Below are 22,273 nucleotides of genomic sequence, written 5' to 3'. Positions count from 1 at the left end.
ACGTCTACGTACTCGTCCTTCGTCGTCGACGTCCGTACGTCGTCGTGTACTCGCGTACGTCGTCGTCGCTCTCTCGCACGTCGCGCTCGTCTCTCTCTCTCGCCCCCCCCCCTCTCCCCCCCTCCTCACTGTGTGTGTAGTTTTTCGTTTTTGTTTTCGGTGCATGAATGTGCACTTGATGGAAGAGGACCTTTGAGCACACGTAGCTCCCCCTCGTAGGTAGTAGCAGTGGGAGCACCAAAGAGAATGACACAAGCCATCACAAACCATGTCTGCGCTGTCGCCGTCACCCTACTCTCCCTCACACACACACATACACGGCCATGCTCTCTCTCTTTCTCTCTCTTACAGGTGAAGGTGAAAGCGCTGTGTGTAGTGTGGACTGAAGGTGTAGAGCTCAAAGCCATCGTTGTCGTCGACATTGCTGAGAGACCCAAATGCAATCCGGGTTGCTGGGGACAGCTTTTTCGTTGTGTGCAGCAGTTGAGTACCCGTTTGAGCGTCCACGCACACAAGCCCTGTGGAGACGGAGGAGACAGCCAGAAGATGGCCGGCCATGGCAGTACTACCCACTCCTGACTGACCACCGCCGAGGCGCGAGGTGAGCAAGGTGCACACAGGGTTTTTGTCAGACCCGAGGCGACGCAGATCCCAGAGCTTCGCCCCGCCATCGCGAGCGACAGAGACGACTCCGTAGGCAAGACCTGGTACTGCATACATGGAGGTAATATCAGACCCACAGTGTCGAGGTGTGGGGTCGAAGATGACCTTGTTGTGCAGCCGCCCCTCTGCGGTAACGACTTGAATCGTTCCGTTGCGCATGCCAGCGACGACAGCAACAGGCAGCGAGGAATGACCAAACGCGGCGTGGAGAGTCAAGGCAGTTACGTCGGTCGCCACAAACGAGGCGAGGCGCACTCTGCGCCACTGACCATTCCGCCAGATGAACGCAAACACACTTCGCCCAGCACCAACGCAAAAGGACGTGTCGTTGGTGCTGGAGGACAGCGGTACACCAGGCGGCTTTTCCGCGTTCCCGGGGCAGCAGCACGTCACATTTGCCAGTTGCAAGGGCTTGGAGAGAACCGATACCACCTTCAGTGTCGACAACACGTGGTCTACTGTAAACTTATTACCCCAGGTGTACACGAGACGTACGCACAGAGCGTGGGAGGCGGTGACCACGAGCAGGCAGCACACGCAGCTGTTTGCTTCCTGGTAATCACCACCGGCTGCGTCGTACGACGGAGACCCTTCATGCTTACAGTATATTCCGACACACCGCTGCGCAGTGGTCACATCGACCGTGGTAACGCAGACCGACGTGAGAGCGGTGCTGCGAGTAGTGGTGACAGCGTTGTCGTCGTATCGCAAGTAGCACAGACGCCCATCCCGCCCACTTAGGCACCATAAGATGCCCAGCAAATCATCGTAGCAGCACACGTCTTCCACGTGAAGTGGAGGGGAAAGCTCGATGGTGTCCCACGTGTCGTACCGATACTCTCTCAGCAATCGCGGATAGGCCATAGAGAAATGCCAACGGGATAGGAACGTCACGCGTTGAAAGCGCGTGTCAGTAAGAGGATCGTGCCAGCTGTTCTGGCGTTTCTGTGGCGTAAAAGGAGCGATCCTGATAATAGGGGCGGCGACTTCGCCAGCATCCCCTTCAGCCTTTCGTGGTCGAACCTCCTTGAAAATGAAAAAGTCGTTATCAGTCGCCTCCCTCAGCGTCACGCTGACGAGCGGACGAGTACTGCCACCTCGGCCAGCTGCTGCTGCCTCCGTTACCCGTTGTAACACTACCACATCTGCCGGTAGTGGGCGGCGTCGCCGAAGGGGCACACGTCCGTCACCAAACCACCGCTCTGGGCACCGGCGCGCCTGCAGCACGTGAACGTACATGTCACGCAAGGGAATGTAGATGGAGCCTTTCCGAACCTCGATTGATCGACCATCAGGCATCGGGAAGCTCATAGTTTGGTAGCTGTTGGGCGATGAGGATGCGCGGACAATACCACGTTGCTCTCTTTGCTCACGGTGGAAGTTCCGATGCAGCTCCTCTTCTAGCTCCGCGTCGGAGGAGGAAGAGGACGAGAACTCCATGATCGACGGTAACTGCACACGTGGGTGTGTCTTTGTGACTACAAAATTCAAACCCTTTGGGTCACTTTCAATGCTGCGATGCGTGTGAGTGTGTGCGCCAGCAGCAGCGTGTGCTCTCCTCCTTCACGTTCCCATTATTGCGTGTTCAGCGGCCCAAAGAATAGGCAGCCGATTAGGACGGCACTGTAGAGAACAGAAGACGAGATGGGCGTGAAATGGATGACTGCGGAGAAAAAAAGGGCGAAAGCAGGCGCATCGGGAGGGGGAAGAGGAGGGAGGACCTGGTGTGGCAACGGTGCCAGAAAGAAATGACACAGACGGACTGCATGAAGAGTGTTTCCCCTTTTCGCGTCATTTAACGCCTCCGCTCTCTCATACAACACGAGCCAAGCAGCCGAAGATCCATGCACTACTGCAGTGCGCCGACCCAGTCATCTCAGCACGCCTCCCTGCCCCAAACCACATCCACTCTCCCCTCATCATGTGAATGACGCAAACGTGCTCACTGTCGCAGATCGCGCTGACGCAACGCCACGCGCGACCTGACCACCGACAGCAGTAGGGATGAGTTTCCCTGACCTCCCAGCACCACAGGTGCTTGGCCCTGTCACCGCCAGACGTGGCCAGCGTCATTAGGAAGTACATCGGCATCCAAGAAGAGCGAATAATATGGCTTTCTTCGGTGTTACTCAGCCCACCTTCGTTGCTCACACTTTCTTTGCGGAGCATATACAAACCGCGTGGCCAATGTGAAGTGCTTGCGCGCAGTCTTGGGTGGTGGTATCCGTTGAGCACAAAGCGCAAAGTTGAACGTTACGCAGCAGCTGGAACCAAAATTCATTTAGCACGCATATTCTGCTTGGTCCCCTGTAAGCGCATTCCACGGAAAGTACTACATGTTATTATCAATGATAAGAACCTAAAGGAACATAGCCAAGGGCATAAAAATACGCTGAAGAAAACAAAACAATCTTAGCGTGAAGAGGGCGGTAACGAGCGCCACGAGCACCGTGTATGCGTGCATGTGTGCGTTTGAAAGTTAGTGTGTCTGTGCGCTGGATGAGCTCGAGCACTTGGACACCATGCATCAATAGGATGAAGACCCAAGAGGGAAGCTAGATACCCCATCAGGGACGCACAACACAGTCAGCCGAGTCACCCATCCACAGAAACTGTATACACAGGGTAGGACCACTGTAATAATTACATACGAACAGAAAAGGACAGTGGCGGACAGCATATAAATATGTATATATCCCTACACGTGTGCGTGCGTGGGTGTATTGAAGAAAATGTGCCCTGTCCGTAGAGTGGCGGAGAGAAGCTGAGCTACAAGGCATGAGAGAGAGGCCTCATCCGTGTTCCTGTGTACCTGCCGTCTTGCTTGCTCAGCAAATACCGTGCCATCTTCCCATCTCTGTCACTTAGACACCAATGTTGCGCAGGAATGCCTCATTGTTCGGCTCGCGACCGAGAAACTTGGTGAGCATGTCGTTCGGGTCCTGGCTGCCGCCGACGCCGATGATGCAGTTTATGTAGTGCCGGCCCATCTTTGGGTCGAGGAGTCCGTTTCGTGAGCGAATGTACTCGAATAAGTCTAAGGCAAACACCTTCGACCACATGTACCCGTAGTAGCCGGCAGCGTAGCCTGTCAGGTGGCCGAACGCGCTCTCGAAATGCGTGTTATGCTCGTAGCTCAGACCGGGCATCACACGTGGCTCTATGTCGTAGAAGAGCTGCGTAGTGTTGAGGTCGTCGTGCGGCTGCGTCGAGAACGGCAGTCCAAAAATTTGCAACGAATACGTCGCAAACTGCAGCTGCCGCAGCGTGTCCCGTCCACTGAACGCGTTCTTCGATGCTACCTTGGCGTCAATCAACGCACGTGGCAGCGCCTCCTTCGTCTTGTAATGACTCGTGATGTTCTGCAGAATCTCCGGTTCCCACAGCCACTCCTCGAGCATCTGGGAGGGAAGTTCTACGAAGTCACGCTTCACGTGCGTGCCTGCAAAGGTGGCCATACGTGTCCTCCCCATCAGGGAATGAATGGCGTGGCCAAACTCATGGAAGAAGGTCTCGACGTCGTCGTGCAGAAACAGCGCCGGGCGCTCGGCCGTGGCTGCTGGGAAGTTCGCGATGACAACGGCCAGTGCTGGAGAGAAGTCGCTTCCGCCTTCGTTGAGCAGCACAGGTGGCACCACCGAGTGGCAGCACGCGTGTGAGTACTTGCCTTCGCGAGGGAACAGATCAAGGATGATATAGCCCAGCACGCAGCCGCTTTTGTTGTCCTTTACCTCCAGCGTCTTTGTGTCGCTGTGCCAAAGCTCTGACCCGTTGTCCACCTGCAGGAACGTCACGTCGAAGAAGGACTGGTAGATATCGAATAGCGCTTTCACCGTCGCGTCCATCGGGAAGTACTCCTGGATTTCCGTTTCGCTCACATTCAGCAACGTCTTCTTGATTTGGTTGATCATAAAGGGGACGTCGTACGCCTGGACTTCGCCTGCTGGCGATAGCGAGCAACTGGGGTGCAGGTGCTTCTTGAGCAGCTCCGCCTCGGCCGCCCACTTCTTCTGCACCTTCGGAATCAGCTCGTCCACAAACACCTGCGCCGTTTCCGGCGTCTTCGCCATCTTGTCCGAGATGTACAGATGCGCGAAGGACGGGTAGCCGAGGATGACTGCGAGCTGGTGGCGCTTTTCGATGATGTCTCTCAGCACCTTGTCGTTCGCAGGGTACGCGCGATTTGTGAAGGCGCGCGCCATTACCTGGCGCGTTGACGCCACCTCGCAGTTCTTCATCACGGCGTGGTAAGTTGGGTAGTCCATCTTTAGCGTGCACTCACCAGCCTCTGTGCGCGGGAGTCCCGACAGAACGCTCTCCGGTACACCCTTTAGTGCATCCATCGAGAAATACACCTCCGTCTTGTCCTCGCTGATGTTCTGTTGAAACACCGTGCAAAGTGACGTGAGTTCCTTCTGCAGCTGCACAACCTTCTGGAACTCTTCCTCCGGCAGCTCCATTCCCTTGCGGCGGTAGTCGGCAAGCTGCTCCTCCATCCAGTACGTGCACTCACGTGGCGCCTTCCCGTTCGCATACTCAGCTTTATACGCCGGCGCGGCACACACTTCCTTCAGCGCTGAGTACAGCTTCCGGTTCGATTCAAAGTTATCGATGGCGAAAGTCTCGAGCTCAACGACACACTTGTTTGCCTCGTCGCGCACCTCCTTGCTCGGCGACACACTTGCCATAACGGATAGAAGACTGGCCGACACATCCAGTTCCGCTGCTGCAATGTCCACAGGCCTAGCAGTATTGCTGAAGGTTCGGTCAGCAGCAGTGATGCTGTAGATTTTGCTCAGCGACTGCTCTGCGCGATGCGTCGCTGCTTTGACCAGGTCTTCGCATGCTGCGACCGTCTTAGGAAACAGAGCGGCACATTTTTCGACTGCTGAAATGTTCGCAAAGATAGGAGTACAGGCCATCTCGGAGAGAAGTGAAGAAGGTATTTAGAGTGAAATAGTGTGGATCGTTATCGTAGAGAGAGAAAAGGCAGCTTTGTAGAGGAAAAAGGAGGAAGAAGAAAAAAAAAAATAGATAACGAAAAGTACTGTGCAGGGTAGAGTAGAAAAAACTACACCAAGTGCTAGCGTAAAGAAAAAAAAGAGGCGGCCAACTTCGTCTCCGAGTAAAGACATTACTGAAGCATCAAGCAGACACTCCACTATAGCAGGTTTTTCTTTGCTACTTGGGGGTCGCGAAGGGCAAAGGGATAGTCACGTTTCTTCTTATCGTTGATCTTTCTGATGGTTGAGTGGTGCTGAAGCCTAGCACGTAGATACAGTGCAGTTGATTAAATGGGCAGCATTTAAAGCATGCCCCCCAAAACAAAGTGGGTTTCGCCACTGGATATTGCTTCTATATATGCACACAAATCTATTGACAACCCTTTCCCCAACAGGAACGGATGAGATAAGCAAGGTTGACCGTAGACAACTTTTGAACGCGTTCGCCAAAAGCGACGCTAAGTCTGGTATACAATGAGTACCAGAACCTCGTATCAACAAAGCCAGTGTCTACCATAGTTCACGCGCATGGTAAGCCTGGTCGACTTGGTGAGATGAAAGAAGCAAAAAGTCGCTACATGTGCCCTTTCCGGGAAGAACGCGAAAAAAAGAAACAAATAGTATCTCAGCGTTGGATGTACTAACCGTATCGCCCTTCTAGCTGAAGAAACAGCGACGACAAACGGCGACAATGAGCTTCCAGCTTTCCATTACACACAATCAGTCACAAAAAAACAGACAAAAAAGCTATAGGGGAGATGGCGTAAGAAAGCATAACACATTTGCCCACCCTGAAGAGTTGGCTTAAGCATTCAGTAAAGGTACGAAGGATGATGGAAAAACGAAAAAGTAAATGCTAGTACGTTTAACAAGCAAAAATTGCTCTTAAAAAAATGAATAGCTGACGATCAAGGCGCCTTGCCACCACACGGCGATGATGTTTTCCCTTTGATAACAGTAATAAAGGTCAACATGTGCGTGTGCAGATATATAATCAAAAGATAACCACAGTCATCTAAGCGAATACATTTCGGGTCAGGACACCGGCATTAACCCAGGTAGTCAAGCAACAGAGGTAAACAAAAAGCCATTCTGTTAAATAAGTGTACGGAAGGCCCCCAAAGTAGGTCAACAATCACCATTAACACTAATAGTAGTAGTAGTAGTAGCCACCTCGCTTGAAATGGATTCAGAAAGAAGCAGAGCCCTGCACATGGCTACTTTACTGTCGTGCCTGCCATTTCTTCCCGGCGTCAGAAATTCTTTACCCTTTCACCGACTCCCTTACACCTGAAACTCTTCACTGCCTTTATGCTGTCAAAGCTCCACAGCTACGGTTTGCAAAATCCAACCCAATAAGTTGAAAGTACGAGGGCGGCGCAAAGAAAAAAGTTGTCAAATATGCACAAAAAAACGCGTCAGTGTCCGCATTCAAAAAAAAAAAAAGAAAATGGAGCCAAATAAGGACGCTTTATTTTTCACCGTAACCGTTATCCTATAGAACATGAGCCAAGCACCACTCGACCTGGTCTGTCATACGCCCAGCGGCTGGCGCGAAGCAGCCGCAGATCCATGCACTACTGCAGTGCGCCGACCCAGTCATCTCAGCACGCCTCCCTGCCCCAAACCACATCCACTCTCCCCTCATCATGTGAATGACGCAAACGTGCTCACTGTCGCAGATCGCGCCGACGCAACGCCACGCGCGACCTGACCACCGACAGCAGTAGGGGTGAGTTTACCTGACCTCCCAGCACCACAGGTGCTTGGCCCTGTCACCGCCAGAGGTGGCGCGGCATTGGCAGGGATGGGGGTGGGCTGCTGCCTGGCTTCCTCACGCCGCAGGGTGGGAGCGCAGGACGCTGAATGCCACGCGCTGAGGTGGCCAGCGCCATTGGAAAAGCTGAGTTATGGGAAGAACGAAAAAGTTATGAGTGGTGCCAAGACTTGAGCAAAGGACGCTGATTTATCAAAGTTCCGTGATCGCGGCGCATCTTGGGTGAATCACAGGTTTTACAGACTCGAACAAAATGAAGCACCACCATACGAGGTGACATGTTTAATTGTTTTCCACAAAGTCGCAGTAGTTCCCTGGATGCGTGCGCAGGGGTAGTTGGCCCCCGAACGTGGACAGGCCAAGCGGCTGGTGATCCGTAGTTCCTTCGAGGGGGGCCATATTAGCCGATGGCGACATTTATCTGTAGGAAAGTCTGTTGTGCTTCTTCGAAAGCATGTGAAAGGGGGCATCCCGGTGGGGAAAAAGATGACCTGGGGTGAACGTGTTCGGTGGGGGGGGGGGCGGGGGGTCGGCCAGGCGGCCCTGGTGGGGGCGCGGGCACCTAGGCCCGGGGTCAGCGGGTTGCGCCGCCGGCCGTGCTGGGGGGGGGGGCGGCCGGGGCAGAGGGAACCCGAGACGGCCCTGGCAACGAACAGGCGAACGCAAACAAAAAGCTGACGCAGATGATTTGGCTGCGCCGAATATTTCAGCGAATGCGACTGCAGTGCCAAGGTGCAGCGGGGGTGAGGGCCGGCCAAGCTGTGGCCCGTGGCGGATTACCCAATGAAAAATCCAGCGCCGCCGCCGCCGTCGCCTTGTGAAGCGAGCGGCGTGTTGATAGCTAGGAACGGAAGGTAGTCGGGGGAGGCGCGTTGAGGGCGGCCACTGCCCTGTCCCGTGTAGGGGCTGTCGGTCCAACACTTGAGGCGACGCTGTGCCCTCGTGCCTGGTCTCGATCTTTGCTCATGATCCAGCGGCATGTTGTGGTGGTCGACGCTGCGGCGGCGGAGTGGCGGCTGGTGCGCCATCGTGCGCACAGAAGATGCCGAGGCTTCGGACGCATCTTTTTGGGGTTGTCTCAGGTTTGGCTGCTGCACTGGCGCTACGACGCGGTCACTCTGGCAGTCCCTCGAAGTTTTGTATTGATTCAGCTGGCGCTTGCGTGCATTGCTGTAGTACTTGCCATTGCTTTGTTGCGCACGCCTGGCAGCGGACAGGCACGGAAGGAAATTCTCTTCGTCTGCTTCATGAGTGCGCTGCGCTTGCCTCCGCAGGTCAGTAAGTTCAGCCTGCTCACCGCGCTTGCTTGTCACATCGGACGCTGTTGAACAGCAGAGCAAGGACGCGGCGTTTGCAGGAGCACCAGCTGGACTGATGCTGTCACTGGAGAGCGTGCGTGAAGTGCGCGAACCCATATTTTGTAGAGAAGCGCAATAGTGAGGCTGGTGACTTCGAAGGCTGCGTGTTCTTTTTGTGTGTGTGCCTGTGTATGGGTGTGATACGTGTCAGCAAACGAGAGACGAACGGGAGGCGGGTGGCTTCTCGTGTGGCGAGTGTGGGATGGGGGAGGTCAGAAGAGGGCGAGAAGGAATGGCGTATGAATGCACTACTGGGGGGAGGGGAGGGGGATAGTACTGCAAAACGAAGACCACAGCAGAATCGAAGCTTTAGGCAACATATCCATTGCTTAAGAAGAAAGCTATAAATAGCTTGAGGTGATGGGTCCGGTTAGGCTCAACTCAGCTGAGTTCCAAGGAGAAGCAGGTAGAGCAACGACACTACAGAGTCAAGAACATATGAATGCACCCTCCGCCGACTACGCAGTCTGCGGAGACACAGGATACTCGAGCAGTAGCAATACCTCTGCTGGTGCAATGCGGCCGAACTGCGTGCGCCTCTGCAGCGCATCAGAATCCCTTGTGCCCGTGCCAGGCGTTGCTGAAGTTGGGCTTTGCTGCCCCTGCGCCGCTTGTTCGCGCAGCCGAACAGACCGTCGGTAGATGACCTCCTCGATGGTGTGAGGTGCAAAGATGTGGTGCACAATGACCTGCTTTAGCTGACCAAAGCGGTGTACGCGTCCGACAGCCTGATGTTCTATGGCGGGATTGAGGTTGGGTTCAAGGAAGACGACATGGTTAGCGAAGGTCAAGTTGAGGCCGGCGTTTGCGCTGCGCGACGTGACAAACAAAATACGACGCTGCGACAGTGCCGAGTCACCACTGCTTGACTGCATCGCACGCATCGCCCGTTGCCGCTGTGCCAGTGACGAGGCGCCACACACCATGTGCGGCGCGTAGCCCCGCGCTGCCACCGCATCGTACGCCAGTTGCAGAAACGCGGGGTACTTGGAGAACACCAGCACACCATCATCCGGCTGCGTGCGCCAGATCTCCTCCACCACTTCCAAAAAAGCGCGCACACGGCTGCCGTCGCCGATGCGCGCCAGCACCACGTTCACGTCCTCGTCGCCTGAGTGCGCCGCTGCCGTTGTGCTGCTTTTGTCATTGTGTCTCGTCTCCGCCACCACTTTCATTGGTACTGTTGTGTCAACCATCACGACACGTTTTTCCTCCATCATCGACTTCCGATCGCGGCAGTAGGGGCACTTCGCGTTCACGTTGCCCATCACACTGCGGCTCGCGTCAATCACGCCAAGTACACACTCCTTGCAAAACATGTGAAGGCACTTCAGCAGGGTCGGCGCTGCCATGTTGTCCATGCAAATGCCGCACTGCGGTAGCAGCGGCGGCACCTGCGCGATCTCCGCCAGCGTTGTCGCCGTTTCCTCTGGGATACTTGAGTTTCTGAGGAGACCGGGCTTGCGCGCTGCTGCCATCGACGTGACCCATTCCAACGCCTCCTGCGGCGTTGCCGCAACAAAGGAGTCCGCCAACACCTCACTAATATTGATGCCACAGACGCGATCGTCGCTCATGAGCCGGACGCCTCGCAACACGTGCGCCTCAATGTCTCCACGTAGTAAGTCGTCGTTGCCCACTCGTGATGGGTGCAGGCATAGCCGACACAGCTCCTGCACCCACTGCATGGCGTATCCCATGCGTGATGACAGGACACCTTGGCGATGCAGGCGCGCCGCAACGCTCATAATAACGAGCGCAACGCGGTCGTACAGGTGCATCTCGTCCACGGTCAGAGCTGCATAATGAACTTGATAGTGCGCAGGGGTCAGCTGAAGTTCGCGGCGCACATCTTGATTGCGCTCATGCCGCACCATGGTGAGGGCAAGGACTTCGAAAAGACTGCTTGGCAGGCACGGCAAGCCAACTTGGAGGTCGCGCGGAGGCGACCATAGCCGGTATTCAGAGGGGATGTTCGCTAGACTTGCCTCGGAGGTACCGTAGAGGTCGCGCTGCAGGCACTGGGCGCACACACAAAATGCAACTTCGTCCTCCACCGACCCCGGCAGGGCATCGGAGTGGCGACGCACCCACAGGGAGCGCAGGCCCCGATTCACTGAGTGGCTTAGAAAGTGGCCAGCTGTGTAGTACGCCGACACGTTGTGGGTGTTTAGATAGGCATGGGTCAAGTATACGTGGCGGAGTGGGGGCCGACTGAGCAGCCGCGCCGCGCTGTGCAGCCCGAGAAAGCGCAACGCAAGCCCTAGCGACTCCGTCTTGTTGTTGTTGATCGGGGTGCCTGTCACGGCCCAGCAGCGTTCGCCACTCAGCAGGTGGAATAGACTCGCGGCGCCACACTTCTGTGACTCGTCCAGCACAACACGGCGGAAGAGCAGGTCGGTGATGCGCAGCGCGGGACGCCCCGTCGCCTCGGCCACGGCCACATCGGCGTAGTGTGCTTTCATGTTGGCCCAGTACCCCACCAGTACCCTCCACAGCGGTGGAAGCAGCACGTGGCGCACCAGCTCGCGGCGTGTGGGGTCGGGGAGCGTGTACATCTCTGCAGCGTGGAACAGGAGCGCCAGGAAGGCTGACGTAGCGCAATGTGTGCCTTGACCATCGAAGAGTCGGCACTGCGTGATTTCGACCTGCGTCGCGGGCGCGGCAGCTGTTGCCGCACTGTAGCCCTTGAGCAGCTCCCACGTGTGGTCGAGAAACGCGTCGCTGACGGCACCGGTGTCTGGCAGACACGTGTGGCGATAGACGGACCTCAGGGCCGTGTCCACCACTGAATCGTCAAAAGATACGGAGAGGGAGAAGGCGGGGCAACGAAACGCCGGCATACCATGGACAGCGTCAAACTCAAGCGTCCACGTACCCGAAACGGCGGTGGTGGTGATGGCGGCTGCGGGGGAGGGTAGCTGTAGCTTCGCCCCGCCACCTCGTTGAGCGCGGTCATGGCCACTGACCCTGCGGCTGCTACGGGTCTCGCCCTGGCCAAGTTGCAATGGTGGCACCGCTGCGCAGTCGCTACTCTGCATCATCTCTAGTCTTATGCCGGTACCGCCAGCTTCCCTCATACCGCTTGCTGCTGGCCACACCACGTCGCTGGCGTACTGCTGCACGGCTGCAAGGAGCTCCGACGGCATCAAGTTTGACCAGCCATGCGATGCAGCCTTCGCACACACGGCATCATCGGTTTCATCGGCCGCGCGTGTCATCCAAAACTCCAGCCCGCTTGCTTCCTGGCGCAGATGCGTCGACAGTGTCTCGTATGTTGTGATGACAAAGTCGGCGCGCTGCATGTCGTCTGCCGTGTATTGCGCCCGCTTGGCGCCGTAGAAGAGAATGTAGGACGCGGTTGGGTAGAACTTGTGAATCTCCCCGATCCACTGTGTCGCGATCGACAGCGGCACCACAACCAGTGTTGTGTGCGGTAGTCGCGTCGGCATAGTTGGGTGGGGCACGATCCCGGAGCGGAAGTTGCCAAATGCCCAGTGGAGCACCTCTGGACTGAACCCCAGGATGCAGTGGCGCATCGCTGCTGGCTTCACTGACACCTGCCAAAACCTTCGCGCGACTGATGCCATCTCACTCCCCAAAGCCTTAGCCTCTTTTGTGTCGCTGCTGCTGGCCTCGCGCATTGCCCTATCGTAAGCGCACAGCGTTAGTATCGACAGCGTCTTGCCGAGTCCTACGTCATCGCATAGCAAGCCGCCGCGGACACGCACACCCGCCACATTCCACGCATCTACATCTGCCTCCGCCTCCCGTCCTGCTGCCACAGAATTGCCACTGCTGCGTGCAACGATGGTCTCGTTTGTTGCTGCGCAGTAGTACATGACGCCGACGTGGCGTGCTGCCAGTACAGCGCCAGTGTCGATGTGGTAGAGCGGGACTGACACGTGCTCGCGATATCCTCCACACTCCTTGTTCCACATCAATTGCACACTCTCCAGCTGATGCCGCTTCAGCTCCGCTTGAATGTACTGTCGAGGCACCTGCGAAACTGGCAGAGCCTCTGCTGACTCTGTCGCCACTCGCGCCACGCAGTCCACTATCTGCGCTGCGTTCATCGACCCTGTCACCCCCAGCGTTGCCTGGAATCTGACAAAGGAGCCTGCAGCGTAGAAGGATGCGGCTTCTTGACAGCCACCCGCGGCGGCCGCCCCAGGCGTTGTTGCCTTCTCTTCGACCGCATCTACGTCGACCGCAGCGTCGGTTGTTCTACTCAGATTCACCGTATCATTGCCCACGAGGAGGTACGACTCATCACAGCAGTGGCGCCGCGCCGCCATGTACGGGCCGTGCGCCTCCACAAACAGTACTGCTGCAGCAGCAGCGTTGTGGTGGCTGTGGCAGGAGCAGCGGCCACCGTGCTGCACTGCCTCGGCCACATGTTGACACACCTTCATCTGAGAAAACAGAAGCCTTGCCTGTACCAAGCTGGTCGTGCTCATGAACGACCCCATGCTGGACGGAGAGAACCACAGAGCAGACGCTGGCTCCAGTGTCGCGGAGAAATAGCCGCCGTGATTGACATCCGCGCACGTGTACGCGTAGAAGCGCCGAATGCGTGACTGAAGGTCTTCCGAATTACGGTGCCACGGTTGTGTGGCGGTCTCTGGAAGGATCGCGCGGAGAAGCTCTTCCGCCCACGTCAGACAACCAGCCTTGGGCTTTAGAAGTGCACGTTGTGCTGCAGTGAACTGCGGTGACTTTGCCTGTTTACCTGTCAACGGTGCCCAGCCGCCGGCTGAGTTTGGGGCAATGCGCTGGTGCCGTATCAAATCGCGTGTGCGATCCGCCATATATCGGTCCATGGCCGTGTCGAACGCCTTTGCTGCCTTGGCGAGGGAAGGGAAGGAGAGCAGCTCAAACGGTTTGTGCTGCCACCGAAGTTTTGCGAGACGCGAGTTGACCCGCTCTCCCGGGCTGGTGCGGATCAGGAGGTAGAGGTGGACGTGCGCCACGCCAAAGGGACAACACTCGACCACATCCAACGGGCAACCCGTTGCGCTGCGACACCCATCGAGGAGTCCCAGACGCTCAATCAGGATTTTCTGGTCCATCAGGGGTATCTCTTCCGCGCTTGCGCGCTGCGACAACACCATATACTGCGTCAAGCATGAGAAGGCCGAGTAGCTCACCCCTGCGACGCGGCAGGATGGGCATGCTAAGGCAAGGAGGGTGGAGAACGTGTCATGCTTGTCCAGCATGGAGAGAAGAAAGCCGAGCAGCTCAGCTGCTCGGGTCGCTGGGTCGTCGCCGTACCCTTTGCCTCCTTCCCTGCGCACCACGCGGGCAACGCGGGCACACTCGCTAATTATGAAGTATTGAACACATGGAAGCACAGCCCGCATGGCTACATCGTTGACACCGCTTGCCTCCAGCGCTAACGATTTAGCGCTGGAGGCGTCGTTGTCTGGCTCATCGGCGTTGTCGTCGGCAGGTGCCGCTGTCTCTTCGACCTCCGTTGTCTTGGCCAAGGCACCCAAGACACCCATCATGTTGCTTGTATGCGGTTGTGCAGCCAGTTCAATGGTACGTCCCGTCATCAGCATGTAGTTGCGAGCCAGCGCAGAACGCAGGTGTGTCAGCAGCGCTTCCTCTAGAAGTGCTGCTGAAGCGGGCCCCTCCAATGGCAGCGACGGAGTGGCTCCCTTCAGGGATATCCGTGCTGAGCCGGGAACGGGCTTCAACTCGCCACCAACTGCGCCTCTCTTCCGTCCATCCACGCCGTCTCGAGAGCGCGACTTCTTTGTCGAGACTCGAGAGGGCACTGGTGCTGTGTTGAGTATCGCTCCCGTCAGCGTCGTTTGACGCGTGGCTTGTCGCAGCTTTCCCTCCACCGGTACTTCACATGGTGCGGCATCGACGTCGATGAGTGCAGGTGGCGGGGGAATCGACACAACCGAGTTTGAATTGGAGCTGGACTGAGAAGGGGGCGATGAGGAAGCCTGCGCCTCCTCAACGATATGCTCCTCGGCAGTAGGTGCGTTGGCGGCGGCAGTCATACTGCGGCCTCGCTTCCTCGAAGCAGACTTACCAGCCGCTGCTTCTACCGCTTTCCATTTTGCACGTTTCGGAGGCATGACGAGCTGCGCGATACAAGACGAAATGGGGAGGTAGGGGTGGAGCCCACCAGCCAGATGCAGGCGCGTACATGCACACAGGGAGACAGCGAGTCAAGCAAGAAAGCGCATGAGAAGAACACACAAAAAAAAAATAGATGGAGTTGGTTAACGGTGTGTGTGTGTGTGTGTGTGTGTGTAAGGAGGAGGAGCGGCGGAGTAAAAGAGAATTGCGCTGCCATGGCGCAGATGGACCGAGTGCTATAGCCATAGAGAGCCCCATATACTATATGTGTGTGTGTGTGCGTGCGAAGGACACAGGTGGAGAGAGGGGACGCCTCTGAATGACGGTCCAAGGATGGGGTACCGCCCTCGAATGAAGCCCGCTTCTCTCTTTTTGGGTTTCCCCGAGTGTCTTCCCAGTGCCTACCCTTCTTTGGCCTGGCGTTCCATCGTTCCCTCTTCTCTCCCTCTCACACGCATACACAGACTGCTGTAATGAGGCGGAGGGAGGCAGTGCGGGGGCTGTAGTGAAACAATATGCTCGTGGTGGCAGCTCAACGGCTAACACCTGAAAGACACGCTCACAGAGGAGGAGGAGGGGGGAGGGAAGACCGAAAACGAGAACAGAAGAGGAAAGAAAAAACGTAGAGAGAACACATGCACACAAGAGAAGGGCTGCTATCGCAGTCATGCGAGTCTCCTGCTGAAGAGCAGCGTCGACAAGGATTTCCCCCACCCCCACCCACCCACCCACACACACACACACACGCAGGAGTGCGGAGAGGGGATGGGGAGTCACAGAGAAAGCAGCCAAATCAACAAGGACGAAACCGTCGACGTCAGGGAAGTAAGAAAGAGGCACACACGCACGCACACCAAATAAAAGGACAACTGCGAGCATCAATTCCTGCCACAATGCACTGCCATATGCGCAACATGAGTACACCCTTTACCACCAACCACTATGTCCCCCTCCCCCACACAGCGGTACGTGCGAAAACAAGGCAGCCAACGAGAAATGGTGGCATCGCAGGAGAGAGTAGAGACGTGAATCAGAGTAGAATCAGCGATATCAACGCGCTTGGAGAGCTCAAAGCTCTTCGACCCAAAACCTCGCGGCTGCACTCGCCGCAAAGACACAGGCACACCCCCTCACACACACGCAGGGCACGTCCACGTTCCCGAGAAGCGAGAGAAAGAGAGAAGAGCATTGAGAAGACGCAAAGCAAATACACAAACAAAGCCCCACGAAGACAACAGCGGTAGAAATATTGTTTGAATCGACTTCTTCCTCTCCTCCCGTTGCACTTGTTTTATTGTGCTTGCACATCGAGGAGGGACTGCCAACACGCTGCACTAACTGTTTCTCCACACAGAGTCGCTATGCAAAAAATTCAGACGTTAGCGAGAAGCACTTCTTCACACACTCCCCTCCTCTTAACCCGGGCGCCATTGTCCGCTGTCACTGCCTGATGGCCTACATCGCCAAAAGGCGAACTAAGAAACAGCGAAACAACAGGGAAGGGAGTGAGAGAGAGAGAGGGGTGGGGTGGGTGGGGGAGGGAGTAATCTGAACGCATACATTGTGAGCACGCCACACCGTCGTACTTTTCTTCTTCAGTGTGAATTCTGTCGTTTCCACAAGAGATGATGGCAAAAGCGAGTCGCCACACACACAAAGAGAGAGAGAGAGCCAGCGCGAGCGACCGAGGCAGAAAAGGCAAAAGGTAAGGAAAAGGGGGAGGGGGAAGGTGGACGCACGTGTTGGGTGGTGGTGCGCTACGGACGCACAGATGATAGAATAGGCACAAACGAAGGTACTTGGGTGAGTGTGTATCTTCTCTCCTACAGGGACAGCTGTGGGGTCTCTTCCTGGCACGAGGGTGGTGGTGGTCGTGGAGAGGGGCACCATGTTTGAAGTGGGAGCCTAAGAACGCATCCAAAAACACACGCGTTGCTCTGTGAGCTGCGCTTCCTCGATGATCGAACGGCGTCTAGAACGTCACCTTAGGGTATCCGTGGCGCTCCTGGTATGGCACGTACGGGCGATTCGGGAAGAAGCACATACCCTTGCTGGCCATCTTCTTCAGTCTCTCCGTGGGGGCAAAGTAGTCCTTCTTCGTCTTGCCTTGCAGTTGCTCCAGCGCTGCGACAACGTTGGCGATGCCGCGGTGGTCAGCGTACTGCAGCAACCCGCCACGAAACGGCGGGAAGCCGGTGCCCCACACCATCCCCGTGTCAACGTCCTCGGGTGACATCGCGATCGCCTCATCGAGGATGAGGGTGGCTTCGTTCACCATGAGCAAGACGCAGCGGTCCACGATCTCCGTCTCCGAGATGGAGGCGCTCAGCTCCTCACCGAGGTACTTCTTAAGGACCGCGTTGTTCAGTCCCGTTTCCTTCCCATCTGCCGTGTAGTTGTAGAACCCCTTGTTGTTCTTGCGGCCGAGGTGGCCGTCCTTCACCATTAGGGAGATGGATGGGCTGACGCCGAAGCGGTCGCTCTTCAGGCCGTTTGTCAACACTGGCCCCACGTGACAGGCGACGTCGAGGCCGACCTCATCCAAAAGGCGGAAGGGCCCCATCGGCATGCCGAAGGCCAGGATAGCCTCATCCACACACGATGGGTGGCACCGCTCATCCACTGCCAGTCGCCCGGCCTCGGCCATGTATACGCCAAGGATGCGGTTCACCAGAAATCCAGGGCCGTCGTTCACGATGATTGGCATCTTGCCCGTCCTGAGGGCGAGGTTGAAGATGGCGGCAGCGGCCTCGGCCGAAGTGCTCTTTCCCTTGATGACCTCCACAAGCGGCATCTTCGATACGGGGTTGAAAAAGTGCATGCCGACGATGTTTTGCGGACACTTGGCCACCGTCTGCATCTCGGTCAAGCTTAGCGAGGACGTGTTCGTGGCGAAGAGGTTCTTGGAGTTGAGGATACCCTCATTCTCCAGCTGCTGAATTACCTTCTTCTTTATATCCATCACCTCCACAGCGGCCTCGACAACGACGTCCACGCCGCAAAACACCTCGTTGGTCGTACCGCCCGTCACAAGGTCCATCTTCTTCTCTAGCTCTGCCGTTACCATGCGCTTGCGGCGCACGGCCCGCTCAAACTCGGCACGGACGTTGTTGATACCCCGCTTCACGGACTCCTCCTTCAAGTCCTTCACCGCCACCGGGATGTTGTTCTTGGCGAAGTAGTGGACAATGCCAGAGCCCATCACGCCGGCGCCAATGACACCGACGCGGTTCACCTGCATCACCTTGTCCTTGGAAACGCCCGTCTTATCTGCGCTCTTTTTCATGCCTTCTTGCAGAAAGTACAGGGACATCTGGTTCTTCGCCTCTGGGCTGCACAGGAGCTCAGCGAAGCCGCGGCATTCCTTGTCAAAGCCCTGCTGATTGCTATGCGTGGCGGAGTACATGACGCACTCCAGCGCCTTGTACTGCGCAATGTACTTGCCCTTTGTCTTCTTGTTCAGCATCTTGATGGTCTCGTCGGCGATCTTACGGCGACCGAAGGTTGTGTGCTCAAGCACGCGATCCATCAGCGAAATGCTCTTCCGCTTCGACAAAAGGGCAGGTTTGTCGGAGAGGTATTGTCCAGCCCACTTGCGCACCCCCTCGAAGAAGCGGTGCTCGCCATTCCAGCGGTCTTCAGCAGGGAGGACAGCGTCACACGCGCCAGCCGACTTGGCCTCCTGCGCCTTGATCTGCTTAGAGGTCATGATCCACTGCACCGTCTTGGTAAGCCCGCACAGCCGTTGCGTCCGTACTGTGCCACCACCGCCTGGCAGAAGACCAAGTAGACACTCTGGGAAGCCCACCTTCGCGGTCGAGGCCATAAGCCGCTGATGGCATGCAAGCGATAGCTCAAAGCCGCCACCGAGGGCGAGGCCGTTGATAGCGGCGACTATGGGGAACTTCTCCTGCTCAATGCGGTTGAAGAGCATGTGTCCAAGGGTCGGCACCTGCACCGCCACCGTAGGGTCCGTTATGGTGTACATCTGGTCAATATCAGCTCCGACGCAGAACGTCGACTTGGCGCTTGTCAGGATGGTGAATTGGGCTTCATTGTTCGCGACGAGAGACTCCACAATGTCTAGGGCCGCATTCATGTCTTTCACAAACTCTTCGCCCAGTGCGTTGGCGCTCGACTCGGCACGATTCATGACGATCCATGCAATGCGGCCCGAGTCGACGTACACATTGATGTGTCGCCCTGCCTGGTGCGTCTGCCACAGACGATTGTGCAGCACATCTTTGGGGAAGTCGTAGGCGGTTGCCGTCGGTTTTGCAGGCGCAGTGACACCAGTGGCGGTTGCAGGTCTTGCCTGCGTGCTTGCTGAAGCACGGCGAATGAGGGCGACGCTCGGAAAGGGGCGGGCTACAAAAAAGCGACGCATTTTTAGAAGTATCTGTAGGTGTATGATGAGTATACGTCGGACTAGATGCGCATGTAGATGTATGCACGTGTGTGTGTGTGTGTGTGTGTGGTGTGGGGGGAGAACGGACAGAGGAGCTACGGGGTGTGGGGAGAAAGAGAGTTCAGAGGAACACCCCAAAAGGCAGACAGATGCGATGCCTTCGAGTTGGGGGAGAAGTGGCTCGCAAAGGCCTCCGATACACGAGTCTTTCGCTTGTGGTGCTCTTGGAGCACAAGAGCCGCTGCGCAGATGAATGCAGAGGGGGAGAGAGAGAGAGGAGGCGCGCCGCTCACGGTACCTATCACTCTACTCGTGTTCGCCCCCCCTTTCCCTGACGAGCCAAACGTGGCCGCCATCGCCACAAAAGGCCAGTGCACAGCTGCGTGTACGTAGGAAGGGCATCTGTGGTGCCGGCACTCTTCCTCTCCTTCTTCTGGATGATGAAAAGGAGGGCGTCCTGTATGCGTGCCAGTCCATCCATCATTCCTTTATTTCTCGGTCCCTCACTACTTCCCTAACACGCACACCAACGAATACGCGCGCAGAGGCGCCGGGTGAGCGGATTTGGCTGCTGCACACAGTCAGTCGTATCCACAGTAAGAGAGAGAGGGTGGGCAGGCGCAGAATGTGCACCGCGGCAGTTTTAATGAGAGGGGGGGGGGGGCGGCTGTGACTGCGTCGGTGCCATCATGTGCTCGAATTAACGACATACGACGGTGCAAAAGAAAAGGGAGTTTCTGCGGAATAAATGTGCGTGTGAGTCACAACGCACAAGTGGAGGAGACGGGGAACGCTCAGCATGTCAGAGAGACAAGAGGCGAGGCTATGCATCTTCCACCACTAGTCCCCTACGCACGGCAATCGATTCAACTATCCAAACACACAAACACCCACGCACACAGATACGCATCACCTCTAGGCGTACACCGATCCTGTGTGTGACCTCAGCTTCTCCTGCATTGCCGTCTGCCACTCGCCAAAGGCGCCCTCGCGCATCACAGAACCGAGCCGTGGGTGCTGGTTTACCACGCGCGTCACCCCGTACATCTCCACGTCTGCCAGGTCGGGGCTGCTGCCGCCGTGAAATACTTTGCCATTCGGGCGACGCTGCAGGAACGTTTGCAGCTCGGCCTGCAGCCACTCTTCCACCGCGCCGAAGCGCATCGTCTCCGCGAGCGCCTTGCGCGGAGCCTCCGACAGCATCCACAGACCATTCGAGGCCATGCCCGACCGGGTGCCCGTCTGCGTGGCGGCGGACGGGCCGTCAGCACACTCCATCTCTGCAATAAGCCTTGGCCGGATCTTGTACCGTGAAAGCACCGACAGTGCGGCACTGCCAGCAACATGGTAGAAGAAGTTCTGGTAGTTGCTTGGCGTCACATACGTATACGTGGCGTAGGCATCACGGAAGGAGTTGTTCGTGATGGCAAAAGAGGCACCGTGGAAGTGATTCGTGATCCAGTCACGGGTGGCGCTGATGTGTGGGTTGACAACGTCCGCCGCGTACTTCAGCGGTCCGGAGAGCTGTGACACAATCTCTGCGGAGTCCACCAAATACACGCCATTGCAGTCTGTGGCTGCTGCCCCGGTGTTGTTACTCTTGCGCTCTGCCAACGGAGCAAAGTACAGCTGTGGTGCCAGCTGATAGCGACGGTCTGGCAGTCCTTTGCCGGTTAGCGGGTCAACATCGACCTCTTCATATGGGATATCGTGGTACTGCAGCACAGCCTCCACCTTGGCACAGTACGGGCAGCCGAGGAGACGGTAGAAGATGAGCTTCACATCGGACGAGGAGGCGGTGTAAGCTCGTCCTCCAGGCGGAGAGGAGGCTACAGGCTCCAACGAAGTCTGCGTTGTTAGTTCGCGAAGGTTCGTGTACCGATCCTTCTGTGCATGGAAAGTCCACGGCAAGTGTGACGGTGCCAGTGCCTCCTTCAGCTGCTTCACGTGCTGCAGTCTATTGAACTCCTTCGCGGTGAGCTCCTTCGTCGACTCGCTCGTTCCCGCTGCAGCACCTAGGTCGCTGCCCCGCTGGCAGTACAGAAAGCCTGCCGCCCCTACTCCAAGTGTGAAAGCAGAGGCGGTCGCCACCTTTGCCAGGAATCGCATATGTGAGGAAGCAAAATAAGACAAAGGGCACGAACACCAAAGACCAGACGAGAACACAAAGCGCCACACTATCAAGGTACGCACACACGGTTGTGTCAGCGATATCGAAGCGAGAGTCTCTGAATGTGTATCCATCTGAGGATCGCCCGCTCTCTCGCTCTCAGTACGCAGTTTAGTATGATGACTGTTCCACTCAAAGACCCACAGGAACAGGAAAAGAGAAGAGCCCCTTTCTGTCTAAGAAAAGGACCGCAAGAAGTGGTGAGCGACTGAATCAGCTGGTGTTGCACGGCACAACCTCGTCCCTCGTTTGATTGTTTCTCGCGTTTTACCAGCGCCTGCTGCTGCTGCTGCTGCGGGTACCAGTAATAGCCTGCGGCGGCTCCACGATATCGTTGCCGTGCACGCGTTTTTTTTTTTCGGTGTCGCGCTCGCGTAGGGAACGAAATGAGGAGGGGAGAAGAGTAGAGAAGAGAGGTCGAGGGGGGGGGGGGAAGACACATATGATGGTGTGGAGGCGGAGAAGGGGGGGTTTGTAGAGAGAAAGCGTGGCGTATGGATGAGCGCGTCTGTCACGGCGTATCACAGACTTGTGGCACAACACACATGCCCGTCTTATGCGCACGCCAGCCTGAAAAGAACAAACCACCACAACAAACGAGTGCTGTGCTGTGGACGCACACAAGAGTGAACAAGCGGAATGGCTTCGAGCACCCATCCACCCACACACCCTACGCCACGATGCAACGACACTCCACAACCCTGTTGTTCTTGTTCTTGCTGTTACTTGCACTTTGCAGCGTGCGCATCTCTCCCCTTCTCTCTTGTTTCGCTTGTGTTTTCAGAGGGCCTTGCG

At 56.7% G+C, this 22,273-nt stretch overlaps 5 protein-coding genes across 5 annotated transcripts, besides 2 other annotated features; all 5 read right to left on the bottom strand.

The window, feature by feature from the left end:
* Positions 1 to 345: 345 nt before the first annotated feature.
* LPMP_261560 (hypothetical protein) lies at positions 346 to 2,103 on the bottom strand (the record flags this gene model as incomplete). The annotated part of the gene is made up of 1 exon (XM_010701674.1): positions 346 to 2,103. The coding sequence occupies one exon, from the start codon at positions 2,101 to 2,103 to the stop codon at positions 346 to 348; it is 1,758 nt and encodes a 585-aa protein (XP_010699976.1).
* A 403-nt stretch (positions 2,104 to 2,506) lies between these two features.
* Positions 2,507 to 2,743: a repeat region.
* Positions 2,744 to 3,527: 784 nt separating this feature from the next.
* Positions 3,528 to 5,351, bottom strand: LPMP_261550 (thimet oligopeptidase, putative; the record flags this gene model as incomplete). Its single annotated transcript, XM_010701673.1, has 1 exon — positions 3,528 to 5,351. The coding sequence occupies one exon, from the start codon at positions 5,349 to 5,351 to the stop codon at positions 3,528 to 3,530; it is 1,824 nt and encodes a 607-aa protein (XP_010699975.1).
* A 1,790-nt stretch (positions 5,352 to 7,141) lies between these two features.
* Positions 7,142 to 7,561: a repeat region.
* A 1,698-nt stretch (positions 7,562 to 9,259) lies between these two features.
* LPMP_261540 (hypothetical protein) lies at positions 9,260 to 14,896 on the bottom strand (the record flags this gene model as incomplete). Its single annotated transcript, XM_010701672.1, has 1 exon — positions 9,260 to 14,896. The coding sequence occupies one exon, from the start codon at positions 14,894 to 14,896 to the stop codon at positions 9,260 to 9,262; it is 5,637 nt and encodes a 1,878-aa protein (XP_010699974.1).
* A 1,976-nt stretch (positions 14,897 to 16,872) lies between these two features.
* LPMP_261530 (trifunctional enzyme alpha subunit, mitochondrial precursor-like protein) lies at positions 16,873 to 19,287 on the bottom strand (the record flags this gene model as incomplete). The annotated part of the gene is made up of 1 exon (XM_010701671.1): positions 16,873 to 19,287. The coding sequence occupies one exon, from the start codon at positions 19,285 to 19,287 to the stop codon at positions 16,873 to 16,875; it is 2,415 nt and encodes an 804-aa protein (XP_010699973.1).
* Positions 19,288 to 20,223: 936 nt separating this feature from the next.
* LPMP_261520 (glutathione S-transferase, putative) lies at positions 20,224 to 21,417 on the bottom strand (the record flags this gene model as incomplete). The annotated part of the gene is made up of 1 exon (XM_010701670.1): positions 20,224 to 21,417. The coding sequence occupies one exon, from the start codon at positions 21,415 to 21,417 to the stop codon at positions 20,224 to 20,226; it is 1,194 nt and encodes a 397-aa protein (XP_010699972.1).
* Between the last annotated feature and the right edge of the window lie 856 nt (positions 21,418 to 22,273).

Source organism: Leishmania panamensis (genome assembly GCF_000755165.1).
Source record: "Leishmania panamensis strain MHOM/PA/94/PSC-1 chromosome 26 sequence".
NCBI lineage: Eukaryota > Euglenozoa > Kinetoplastea > Trypanosomatida > Trypanosomatidae > Leishmania > Leishmania panamensis.
The sequence above is the reverse complement of the archived record's forward strand: the minus strand, read 5'-3'. Positions and strand labels throughout refer to the sequence as shown.